Here is a 13,551-nt window from a genome sequence, read left to right on the forward strand (position 1 = left end):
AAACAGACTCTCAGCTAGTTGCATATCAGATCGGTGGCAGCTACGAGGCCAAAGAGCCTTCCATGATAACTTATCTTGCCAAGATCAAATCAGTAATTGCAAAGCTGAGGACCTTTGAAGTGCAGCTGATCCCAAGGGGTCAGAATGCTCAAGCCGACGCACTCTCCAAACTTGCCAGTTCAACTCTCACCGAGCTGAACAGATATGTATATGTGGAAGTGCACCGAGAAAGAAGTGTCGACGAAGCACCTGAAGTGTGCTGCGCCGACCCAGAGCCCAGCTGGATGGACCCCATCCTAGCTTTCAAGCTTCGGGGAGAAATTCCCGAAAACAGAATTTTGGCCTCCAAGCTGAAGAGAACTAGCTCAAGGTTCATCGTCTTCAGAGGAGAGCTTCTGAAAAAGTCCTTCTCAGCCCCATTGCTGAAATGCGTGGGACCAACAGATGCAGATTACATCCTTCGAGAAATTCACCTCGGCATCTGTGGAAACACATTGGGGAAAGGACCCTAACCCACAAGGCATTGAGGGCCGGATATTACTGGCCCACCATGATCTCGGACGCTAAGGAGTTGGTCCGAAAATGCGAAAAATGCCAAAAATTCGCATCAGTCATCCATCAGCCGGCTAGAGACCTTCAGCCGATCCTAAATCCGCTTCCATTTGCCCAATGGGGGCTGGATATTTTAGGACCCTTTCCAGATGCACCTTACCAAAAAAGATGGTTAATAGTCGGCATAGACTATTTCAGCAAATGGATTGAGGCTGAAGCAGCTTCGAACATCACAGAGCAAACTGTCAGGAAATTTATCTGGCAGAACATTATCACTCGCTTCGGTATTCCGAAGGTCTTTGTCTTCGATCATGGGAGGCAATTTGATAATTTACCGCTTAGGCGGTACACAGACCAGTTCGGCATCAAATTGGCATATTCAGCAGTTTGTCATACACAAAGTAATGGCCAAGCCGAAGCTACAAATAAACAAATCCTCAATGCTTTGAAGAAAAGGGTTGAAGATCAAAAGTCTAAGTGGATAGAGGAGCTCCCAGGAACCCTCTGGTCACTTCGGACAACTGAAAAAGAGGCAACGGGCTATTCACCTTTTGAGCTGGCGTATGGTGCCAAAGCCGTTCTTCCAGTGGAAATCGGCTCTGAAAGTTTAAGAGTGCACCACTTCTCGGCTGAGAACGAGCAACTTATGAAGGAATCCCTTGATTTCCTTGACGAAGTGAGAGACTCAGCCCGAGACAGAATGGCTGCTTACAAGCAGAGAATTAGCAAATTTTACTACCGAAGGGTCCATGCAATGCCCCTCAAAATTGGAGACCTTGTCCTTCGGAATGCTGCTGCAGTTCAGAAAGGCCGAATCCATGGGAAACTCTCAGCTGCATGGGAGGGACCTTATGAAATTTATGATGAGCTTCAGCCAGGGACATACAGACTTCGTCAGTTAGATGGAACTGAGCTGAAAAATCACTGGAATGCTGATGTACTTAAGAAATATCATGTGTAAACCCTTCGGGGCAGAGCAATCTTTGTAAGTACATTTCGAATTATTAATGAAAGGCTTCAGAGCCACCATTTCTATTATTTTTGCAACTTTTTATTCTTTCAAGTTCTCTTCGTTCTATCTACTCTTTAAGGGTTTTTATTCAGCCTCGTCTGAAACCTTCGCCTTCGGGTAACTGGGTTTCAGATTGCTGACGAACTCGTCTTTTTAAAGAACTCTGGTCTTTCGGCTGAAGTTAAACTTCAGTAAGACTTGTTCTCCAAAGACATGAGTCCATGGACAAGTCTGGGATATTGCCTTAGCTAAGTCTCGTATCCCAGAGAGCCATTATCTGAAACATTGCCTTCAGTTGGCCTTGTGTTTCAGATATCCATTTTTAAAGATAGACAGAGAACCAAGGGTAGCAGCAACTATTAGAAATTTTTTATTCAGCCTCGTCCGAAACCTTTGCCTTCGGGTAATTGGGTTCCAGATTGCTGACAAGCTCGTCTTTTTAAAGAACTCTGGTCTTTCAGCTGAAGTTAAACTTTAGTGAGACTTGTTCTCCAAAGACATGAGTCCATGGACAAGTCTGGGATATTGCCTTAGCTGAGCCTCGTATCCCAGAGAGCCATTATCTGAAACATTGCCTTCAGTTGGCCTTGTGTTTCAGATATCCATTTTTAAAGATAGACAGAAACCCAACTCAGTAATCCAAAGACCTGAGTCTTCAGATTACTAAGGGGGGCAAGAAGCACTATCAGTGCAAGTTTATCTTCAGCAGAATTCTTCGAGCTGAAAGCTTTGTACTTAGCAAATTTTTGCGAAATTTCTCAAGTTGAGAAACAGTAAAGCATTCAAAATAAGACAAAGCAATTGAAGAAAAATGCATCAGATAAAGCTCAAATGCTCAGAAAACGAGCTACAAAGTTTAGACTGTTCAAAGGACATAATGAAATATCGGCAGCTGCCCACAAGCGGAAAAATACAGCTGCCGAAGTACATACAAAATTAGATAAAGCAGTTTGTATATCAAGGCAAGCTGAAGCAAAAAAACAAGGCAAAAAATTCCAGAAGCGGCAAGTCTAAGGTTGAGCACATGATGAACCGCAAGATTCTGAAGACGACTGTCCGAGTTTCTATGCTTCAGCCCGAGGATCAGACTGATCAGCAGTGCTGGGTCCCATGGTGGCTTCAGCTCCAGCAGCAGATGAAGCAGGCTGTGCACCCTGCTGAGCCTCCCTTTCCCGCTGTTCGGCTTCAAGTTCCCTCCGCTCTTCTTCTTCTTCGGCTTCTTCAGCCGCAAGGATCTCAGCTTCAACAGGAGTGGGGAACTTCATATGGGGATCTTCTGGGTCCTGGACCCATTCAGCACACTGGGACCAGTCCAGCTTCGGCTCAGCATGAAGACAGAGTCTTCGGCACACTCTGAACCCATTCTTGAAACCCATATCATACTCCTCTTGAGTATAGATACGGACCTTGAGCAGGGCTTCAACGTCAGCCAGCTTCTTCTGTACCTCCTCCAAGTCCTTCTTGGATTGGTTCAGCTCTTCAGCGAGCTTGGAAGAGGCATCCTTCTGCTCGCTCAGCTCTTGCTGAACCTTTGAAGCTTCAGTCTTCACTTGGGTCAGCTCATCATCTTTGACCCTTAGCTGATCCTCAGCCTCTTGAAACTTGGCTTTCTCAGCTTCAGCAGCAGTAGCAGCCTCTGAGAGTTGGACATTTTGAGCTTGGAGCTTTTCTTCAGCAGCCATTTTACTGGCTTCCAAAGCTTCTAATTTTTGTTGCACCTCAGCCTGTGCAGCAGCTCCTTCTCGAATTCGGCTCTCAATGGCAGCCTTGAACTTAGAGATGTCCACTCCCAGATGATCCCGAATGAAGTTTTCCCCTTCTATCAGTGCGGGAAAAACCTCCTTCTCCATTGCAGCGCAGAAGGTTTGGAGGGCTTCAGCAGCCTTTTTCTCGTATTTTTCCCCCTCCTTCTGCTTCTCCTCAGCTGCTGCTTGCTTCAGCTGAGCAAGCTTCAGCTCCTCGACTGCCACCTTTCTTGCATGTTCGGCGGCGTCGACCCTGTCTTGCAGGGAGTCTATCAGCTCTACAGTGAGAGTCTGATTGTGCACAAACTGGAAACAGAGGCACAACTCAGTAAAAAAAAAAAACTGAACTGAAGGGCTGAATTGAAATATAAAAACAAGGATAAGGATTTACCTGCATCATCAGCAGTTGATTCGACCTCGCAGGGTCTGGAACTGATCTGCTGGATTCGCCCATCCCAGCAGTGGCCTTCAGCGACCAGATCCTCGCCCTATCTACTTCGGTTAAGCCAGCGAAATCGCCGAAGTAGGCTGCAGCACCTTTTCGGTTCTGGCCCCAAATGAGGTCCCAGATATGATCTGGAATTGGAATTCGGGGGGCCGAGAAACCCATCTCTCCAGAATGCAGCGTCTGGAATGAAGGGAAGGAAGACTCAGGAGCTTCTTGAACCTTAGAGGGCTCAGCATCTTCTTCTCCATGAGCCTTCTCTTCCTTCTCAGCAGAGTCAATGATTATGACCTCTGCTTCTTCTTCAGGGCTGAGGACGAAAGCCTCAACCTCCCTGGCAATATCAGCTGAGAAACCCTCAGCAACGGGCTTCACAGCACTTTCGGCATTGTGCTCATCAACACTCTCCTGAACCTCTTCCCCCTCTAGAACCCCTCCCTTGGGGTCGGGAGTTTTCTGATCCACCTCCATCTCAGGAGGTGGTGGAGGGGTCTTCGGCGGAGACTGGGGTTGTGGCTGAGGAACCCTCGGCGATCCACCGCCTTCCTCAGGTTCCCTTATGCTTATGCCGACAGACATCGGCCTCGTCTGGAAGTCGTGAGGGCCGATGATGGCCATCCGTCTTCTCCTTTTTCGAAGGGGCTGTTCGTCCATTTCTGAGTCTTCGGATTCCTCCTGGACTTGATCTTCGGGACGAACAGGGGCTTTCCCTTCTCTTCGTCTTTTAGTCTCTTCAGACTGCAAAAGACAGGGGGGCAGGAAGAACGTGAGTAAAAAAAAAAAAAAAATTCTGAACCCTGAGAAGCTAAGTATAACTCACCAAGGTCTTCAGCAAAGCCTCGTCTTCTTCTTCAGCTGCCCTTGCTGCTGCTTCTTCTTCAGCAGCCCTGGAGGACCCTTCTCCTCCTTCCAAAGCTTCAGTGGCTCGTGCAACCTCTTCGGCAGTACGAGCAGCTTTGAGTTCCTCGTCCAGCAACTGGCTCCAAGGATCTCTCTTCTTCCACCAGGGTTTCTGCCGCTGATAGAGGGCAGAAGCTTCTATCTGAAAGTGAGTTGAGTCCAAGTGAACAGCGCGATCTTTGGACTCAGTAATGGAAGGGGCTCGGTTCAGGATTGTCCTCCCTTGGTCAACGCCGAGACGTTCGTAGTCAACCTTGGCAGTGATCTCGTTCAGCACTGAACATAGAAAATAAGCGCAAGTCAGTTCAGCAACATCAAAACGCTGAATAAATTATAAATGCGAAAGCAAAAAGATAAAAATAAAAGGCTTCGGCCCCAGCCGAAATAGCTTACCATCTCTAAACTTTCGGCTGAGGCCGACAGCAGCAAGCATATGCTCCTGAAAGATGTAATGGTTATCAGGGAGCCAAGTTGCCGGAATGGTCTTCAGACGACCTCTCCCCCTAGGGTTATCAGCCTTCCCAAAAATGTTGGCCTGATCGAGATTACGATCTCCTTGGCCATCGTTTTCTAAAGGGCCCAAGCTGAGCATTTCTGGTCAGGGAGGGAGAGGTATCGGGGAGCGCTGAAGACGAAAGGATGGTCTGGATCTGTGGGCGCCCTAACCCAGATCCACTGGCCTCTCCACTCCTTATCCGAAGAATCATTCGGCCACATTGTCAAATAACCAGGACGAGACTCAATCCGAAACCACCCAGGACCATGATCCCCATGTCCACTTTGGATATTCGGCACCAGCTTATGGATCTTCTTAAAGCAGTGCAAGTTGGGGATGTATTTCATGAACTTGCAGACCCATAAGTATGTCATCACCCTTCGGATGCTGACAGGAGTTAGCTGACACAGGGAAATCCTGTAGTGAATCAGCAAATCTCGGACAAATAAGTCCAAAGGGAACCTCAGCCCGTACTGAAGCTGTCTGGTGTACACCCCCACATACCCCGGGGGTGGACGATGGATTCTGACCGATGCAACGGGCATTCTGCACCAATACCCATCAGCCTCCATGATGCCGTAATGCAGCTCAATCTGTTCAGCAAACCGATACACATCGGCATGCTTTACCCACCAAGGGTAGGGGCAGTTCTTTATCATGGCTGAGGCTACTTCAGCGTCCTCCCATTCCTGATATCCGGGGAGAACATCCCAAAGATCCGCGGGAACTTCTTCGTCCCGCCCAGAAACGCTCGGTTCCTCCGTTCCTTCAGGAGGCGCCGATGAAATTGGGGTCGCCCTAATTCCTTCAGCAGGGTCAGACCCCACTCTTTGTCCGTTCCAGGTCCCAGTCCTGTTCATGGGATCGGGGAATTGCCTTGCCCTTCTTGGAGCACGGGCCCTACCTCTAACTCCTCTCACCATTGTTGAGTTTCGAAGAAAAAGTCGAAAAAGGGGAAAGAGTTCGAATTCGAAGAAAATCAAACAAAATCAAAGGAAATTACCTTATTTTGAAGCGGAATTTGCCGATCTATGAGTTCGGAATGACGAATTTCAGTTTCTAAGCTTAAATTCTCGGGGATTCAAGGAAGTTTTGATGCGGATTCAAGGGTTTTGCGCAAGTCGGAGTTCGTGTTTGTGAAGAAGTAAGGAGAGAGAGAGCGGTTCTCTTGCTTATATTTCCAGAAATGGGAATTCTGGGAGTCCGCGCCTTTAATTTCTCTTAAATACCCCACTAAGTAACCGTTAAACACATCTCCTCTTGATTAACCACCCATTATCCGTCCAACTTCCATAAATTATCCATCCAGCCGCCGTTACTTCATTAATTGCGGTTTAAATTCAAACTTTTTGGATTAATTAAATCATTTACTTCCCTCCTTTTTCTGGTTAATTAAACCCGACCCGTCATACTTCCAAATCGGGTCTGGGGGGCAAGTTGTTTGGGTCCAATTTAGTCCAATTGGGCCTAGTCATTAAATGATCCAATTAAAAGCCCAAGGTCAAGGTTCAACTCTCCAATTATGCTAAAGTCAAGATCAGTCCACAAGGCAAGTCAATTGGGCCAAGGCCCACTTCTCCCATATATGCCATGGTATAAAAGCCATCAATATTACATTTTTACACATTCATACACACAAAGCCTCAAGCAATTAATTCTTTTGCATAGCTTTCTCTCTACACATTGTACTGACTTCAGCATCGGAGGGGCCTTCCTCGGCAACACCCCCGAGGCTAGTTTACGTGTGTTTGCTGTGCAGGAAATCCTCGGCCCAACATCACTTGGACCGAGCCCAGTCTTCACCACTTCATTGGACCTTCAGCAAGGTCCCATTGTTTTCACCCGAAACATACGCTATACATATCTCCTTAATACAAACAATAATTCACCGTCAAAATTTAATAAGCTAATGCACGAAGTAGGAAGAATATGGGACCTAGAGAGTACTACTCAGTACTCCGTATAGTTTGCATGGACCATTTTGAAAATTCATTGATGGTAACATAGCCAATAGGTCTATGGTGGAAGTGGAAGTAGCGATGATCTATCCATCTTGGGCTCTGTAGAGTGTACCCCCTTCACCAATTATTGGACTAGCGCGTTTTTGATCGGTCCAACTAGGGACTCCTTTAGTTGGAGCCCGAACATATAAGTCCGCAAACAGTTATAAATATTTGGATACCAACTAACTTAATTGATCAATGAATTTAGGATGGTACTCTATACTCGGTGATCAAAGTTGTCATAAAACACCGGTCGACATTACTTGTCTTTCATGACTCTCCACGATAGTAGATCAAACAGTTTGGAACATGGGATAATTACCAGATTTAATAACAGTTAAAACAAATGATTACATGAACAGCCTTATTCCAATAATTTTTTACAAAAAATGAAGAAAATTGTGATAAGCTTTTTGAAAAAGAGATACTTGTATTTTATCTTTGACCAAAACTTTGTGCTGATGTGCATGTGCCATTATAGTTATAGCACTAAAAAATAAAATTACTTTATGAAATAAGCCATGCTTTGTTTTTTGCGAAAGAATTTATACAGTGTCCTTTAGCCACGTTTTTTCAGAAAAGAAACGAAAAGAAATGCTGTACTAATGACCAAAGTTTGTAGTATCAAAGAGACTATACACTAGACCTACTTTGGTGCTCTACCCATCATATAAATACTAATGCGATTAGTGTTTACTATTAGTGCTTTCCCTCATCCTTTTTTTTTTTTTATTGGTTTCTATCGTTTTATCTTGAAGCTCATTGAGGGGATAAGAAACGTGTATCAGTAAACTTTATGTTTAACCATCGTAGTATCTATTTTCCGCTACAGTATTTTTTTTCATATGCATAAGAGGAAACTTGAACGTGAGACCTCAAAGTCAAATCATCAACTAACTAGGCCAAGCTTATTCATATACGAAGTATGTATAAATTTTTAAACATTGCTAAACCGGAGTTTCGCATCATGACTGACTCTCCTAATACTCCGTTTTTACCCTTAAGTATGATATGATCAATCATTTAAACAGCCTAGCAGGCTAGCAACCTACAATACTTAGACAAGTCTTGATTATAATGAAAAAAATAACTACATAATACTCGAACCACATTAATTCTGTCAACTTATTATAGTAATTGAAAACAAGGGATGTAATTCTCAATCCATTCAATAGCATAATGGTATTGACATTAGTTAAAAGATGCGGAGTAAAAAGAAATTGGACCAATGTAACGAAACATTTAGATTTCAAAAGTCAGTTTTTAAGATTTGACTACATTAATTAAGAAAATGGACCAATAATATACAGCAAAAATGAAATCAAAATGTAAAGATGGGTACAAATATGGACCACTGTTGGTGAATTTGCTAGTTTTAACAGTCTTTCTTAGATTCGTTTAGCAAACAACAATATGTTAGTGGAATTAAGATACAGAAACAAATTCCCCTATAAAATCAACAAATGGTTAATAACTTAATACTGACCAGGCATTGTGCTTGTTACAGGCCTTACTGCAGATCATCATTCACAGGAATTGTCCCATAGTCCCATGAGTTACAATGAACAGATTACGTACAAAATTGCTGAACAAGGTTGTTCATGAAGATGCTGACCATATGTAAACCTGACCGCCGCTGGTTGCACCAGCCAGCATCCCAACATTGCAGGGGTGAGCATGATACCGACATGGAATAGCAGACATATGAGAGCTTGCCAATGAATGTACCGTCTTTTTTTGTGTCACTGATAGCACATCTACTCTCCTTTTCATATTTCCAATATAAAGATGTGTATCATCCCAGCCCCATACAGCCCTGCTCACATCAAACAGCAAAAGCGTTCATATATTTAGAATTTTACCATAATTGAATGCAGTAGTTACATGAAGAAAACTCGATTTCTGTTAATGCATCATGCGTGGACTTACTATAAACATCAGTTTAAACATATACAGTATCACAGACATTAAGTACATGGTCAGCCAAATGCCAAAAAATGTAGTTTGTGCAATATAAAAATAAACAGTAAGTTACACAAACAGAATAATATACATCAGCTGATGGGTAAAATTCACAAATGCAAGCAATGTACAGCAAGAAGTGTTGCTTTTTAAACCAAGCAGTTCTACTTCTACTGAAATACTGATAGAAAGAATGTTGTACCTGAAAGAAGAAATCCATCTATTCGTCCAATTATCATGGGGAATCATGTACGTATCTTCAAAATTTACACCGCTAAGCACACCAATATTGTCATCCAAACTGCACAGGGAAGAAAAAAAGACATAAGAAGCCAAGGAGCGACAAGTATCATTCAAAGCATGACAAGATTAAGCAAGGTACTTGACACTTTCATAAAACAGCTTGCTCAAGAAAACAGGCATCCAAATCATACACTCAAACCAACCACAGTATTAAAGCTAAATTTTAAGGTCCATGGAATAACAACAGGGATTTTTCAAAACTCAGCTAATTTCCTGAGACAATAATCGGAAAGAGACCTTTAATCTGACAAACAAGAAAGTTGAGTCGAGTTTCCAACATCAAGGAAGCCAAAATGTTTGCAATATAAGACAGGATAACCTTTAAATATGTAACTAAGTACAAGGACAAGTTTTCAGAAGAGATGTCAGTTAGCTTTCAGCTACTGAGTCGCAGCATCTATTAACAGCATAAATAGCATTTTTGCTAATGCATAATATCTCCACATAATAGAATTAAAGCATGAAATATAAAAAAATTTAGAATACTTGGCGAAAAAGTTGTTATAACTAAGTAAACATCTACCATAGTGGTCAAATACCTTGTTGTTGCCAGGCAACGACCAGATGGAGAGAAATAAGCAGAATGGACAGCTCGTGTATGCTTGACAGTCCACATAGCTTTGCGATCAGGATGTTTATCGTCGATTTTAACTTTCATATTTCTTAGATCCCATAGACAAGCAAACCCATCTGTAGAACTAGTTGCCATGAAATTGGTGTTTGATGGGCTAAAATCAATGGAGTTTATCCTTCCCTGATGTAAGGGCCAAGAGGACGAGATTTCCCCCACTCTTACATCAAACATATTTAGACCCCCTGGACCCTCAGCAAAATAAACAGTATTCACATCCTGTGGCTGTTGTGCAAGTGAATAAAAAGCAGACCCAAAAGCACTCGAGCATACAAGTTCAAACTTCTCCCTCTCAATGTTCATCATCCGTAGAAACCCATCATAACAGCTAGAGTATACCTGCACACAAACTTACATCATTACCAAATCAACAATTTAAATGAAGAAAACTCAATTGAAATACAGAATTAAAGAATGACACAAATCATCCCAAAGATCAGTCAAAAGTCAAAGGTATACAAGTATGCAATAATGCAATATCAACATGAAATCATTTTATTTAAGCACAAATATAAAATTTCAACATGAAATTTATATGTTCCCCTTACTAGAAACAATTGCACAAAATTCAGAAGAAGTTGGTTAAACTACATCCATGGTGTCTGCATTTTTCATGGTATCTCCCTTATAGATAGATAATGTGCAGGGATGAGAAGGAAAAAATATCACAAACCATTACAAAACAGACAGGGTTCAAACACTGATAAAGTTGAAGATCCTAATCAGAATACAGATGAATAACTCTGCCTTTAAGTACAACACAAGCTTAGCAAAAAAATTTCAATAAACCTTCAAAGGTAAAAGCCTACAAACTGGTTAAAAAAACAGAATATATAATAGGTTATGTTGGAAATCTAAAGACACACTCTACAATAACATGTATGCATTAACAAAAAAATATGAGTAAAACATTTTATGACTGAAAACAGTATGATATGAAAAAGGGATTGATGGGAATTACTAAAGACTGACGACTAACAATTGATAAGTATGACCGTTAACATATAATCCAAATAAAATTCATTAATGCCAAGTGATTACCTTTGATAGAGCAAAAGGGTGCACAGAAATCCCAGAAATAGGAGCCAAGTGTGGTTTATAAAGATGAATCGCATCTTTTTCCTCCCCATTTTGTGGTTTAACATCCCAAAATCCCAATTGCCCAAACTTGTTCCCTACAACAACCATAGTCATCTCTGTTGTCGGAAAGAACTGAACAGAAAAAATCCTCCCTGGCACGACACGTGCTATGTTATCATATTCTAACTTCAGCGAGAGTGGAGCAAAAGGCTCCTCTAGCTTAACCCTTTCAAACTTTGTGGCAGACTGTGAATAGTCATCCTCATATTCTAATTTTATCTTCCTGGCAGACTGTGAATGCTCATCCCCATCTTCAGATTTGATCTTTCTTGCAGACTGTGAATGGTCATCCCCATCTTCTAATTTTATCTTTCTGGCACACTGTGAATGGTCATCCTCATTTTCTGATTTTGTCTTTCTTGTAAGTCTAGTGAGTTTTTTTACCAAAGCCAGGTGTGAACCTTTCCCCTCATAGGCTTGTTCCATACTAGGAGACTCCACAGGCACGGAATTTGATTCCGGCGACCTGGATAGCCTAGAGGGCATAGCAAGTGAATCGTTAGAACCTTCAGGTAGGCCAGACAAATCAGGAGGCTTTCCTCGAGTGCGTAGGGAACGACGAATCACAACTGGAGTACTATCAGGCTTGGGCTTCTTTTCTGAGCTCTGCTTGTATGACTTCTCCTCCCTGTGATGTATGCCATTTCACATATTAATACCTATACAAACCACACAAACTCCTAATCACCCCCAACCCATAACCCAACTAAAGAAACTTAGACTAGTATTTAAGTAATACTTGTATAGTTGAACTGCCTGTAATAGTGAGTATACTGAGTAACCTCCTTTCTTCAGAAAATGTCACATTTCTAATTAGATTGTAACCAAAAAAAAAAAAAGTACTAGACTTTCTAAATTTAGTTTGCTAAATGTTTAACTTCTCCAAATTACCAGCTTGCAGTATGATAAGGATGTAAGAACTTGCTATTTGAACACAATTCCATAAAAAGTTAAAACTGATCTTCAATTAAATGTACCCTTTTCATTTAAGGGCGAAAGAAACACAAAACTTTCCTAAAAATACAACTATAACAAATATCATACTATGAAAAAGAGAATTAGTGAACATCAACTTGAAACTAAGTCCAAATTCAAAAAAGCTGAAAATAATGGCAATTTCAAATTAAATAAACGTGTTGCAACTGCTTGAACGCTAATTAGCAACCTTTCAATTAAAGTGAAAATGGCATCAATTATCCTCACTGAAATTCAAATTTTCTCTTAAACAACGAGGCAACGGAGTACAAAATTCACCAAAAAGCATAAAAACCAAATAAATCAACAGGACAACAGATAAAACGGCAGTAACAAAAAAAGAAAAAACTTCAAATTCAATTGCTTTATGTCAATCAATAAATTTCCCTCACTGTATAACTACAAAAATTCTTTTAATAACATAAAACCCAGATAAATCATCAAAAACGAAATTAGAAATGGAAGGAGAGAGAAAGACCTAAGACGTTTAGAAACGGCGGACAGATCAACAACGTGAGAGTGAATTTTGAGCGAAGCCATAACTTGGGAGTTGCGCTTGATATTCTCGAGTCTCTTACGTTCGTACTCCGTCATTTCATCTGAATCCGCCATTGCCGCCGGCAAGGAGAGAGAAACACAAGGGTTTCAATTTTTGTAAGATTTTTTAGGGTTTTTAAGACTTTGGGCGGTTGGTTTGTGTAAATGTTGTTTTTGCGGGAAAATGTAACTGGCGGGAATTCTTTTTATTTTTTCTTTTTTATTTTTTTTTTTTATTTTAAATAAAAAAATTAATGATGTTGGGATATTAGATTAAGGACATACGTGGATGGGTAGATTGCCATACGTGTGGAGCTTACTCACTAGTTTACATATCATGATGCTACTAATGTAATGTATGTTGTGTTTTAATTAAGGAAGTTTTAGTTTATTAGAGTATCCAACAATTTAACCAACAACAACAAACAACAATCATAGGAGTTTATCTATAAAGGAAATCATTGAGAAAATGTCACCAGATAATAGAGTTCGATCCAGCAGTTATAACTCACAAACTGTGGCAACAAAGAATAATTACACTGTTGAAGATGAAGCCTTTGATGTCCCAGACAAATGGTCAAAGTTGGAAATCAGATCACGAATGAGTTTGATCAAAAGTGATTTATGGGACTGCTCATTGTAAAACGTGAAGTATCTGCAATTTAAAAACTCTATGTATTTCTCTTTTTCTCTCAACAAATTTTACTTCATCTAAATCTCACTCTACTGTCCACAAGTGAGCCAACAAATGACTTTTTGTTGCCCATCCAATTTCATGGCGAAACGCACCCAACAATCAAAGTAAATAAATTACATTTGGGTATAAGTATACTATTTGCCCCAAAAAAAT

General features: G+C 41.4%; 1 protein-coding gene across 1 annotated transcript; it reads right to left on the reverse strand.

Moving 5' to 3' along the window:
* Positions 1–8,508: 8,508 nt before the first annotated feature.
* Positions 8,509–12,776, reverse strand: LOC145576257 (uncharacterized). Its single transcript, XM_081634041.1, has 5 exons — positions 12,643–12,776; positions 11,091–11,817; positions 9,958–10,388; positions 9,318–9,416; positions 8,509–8,969 (listed from the first exon to the last, which is right to left on the reverse strand). Exons 1-5 carry the CDS (start codon positions 12,774–12,776, stop codon positions 8,753–8,755), a joined length of 1,608 nt encoding a protein of 535 aa, XP_081490167.1. The 3' UTR covers positions 8,509–8,752.
* Between the last annotated feature and the right edge of the window lie 775 nt (positions 12,777–13,551).

Source organism: Chenopodium album, chromosome 13, assembly GCF_948465745.1.
Source record: "Chenopodium album chromosome 13, dcCheAlbu1.1, whole genome shotgun sequence".
NCBI classification, from domain to species: domain Eukaryota; kingdom Viridiplantae; phylum Streptophyta; class Magnoliopsida; order Caryophyllales; family Amaranthaceae; genus Chenopodium; species Chenopodium album.

Coding starts and splice junctions, on each gene's coding strand:
- LOC145576257 (XM_081634041.1), bottom strand. CDS start 12,776: ATGGCGGATTCAGATGAAATGACGGAGTACGAACGTAAGAGACTCGAG. Junction 11,818..12,642: donor GCCGTTTCTAAACGTCTTAG/GTCTTTCTCTCT, acceptor CATACATCACAG/GGAGGAGAAGTCATACAAGC. Junction 9,417..9,957: donor CGTTGCCTGGCAACAACAAG/GTATTTGACCAC, acceptor TTCCCTGTGCAG/TTTGGATGACAATATTGGTG.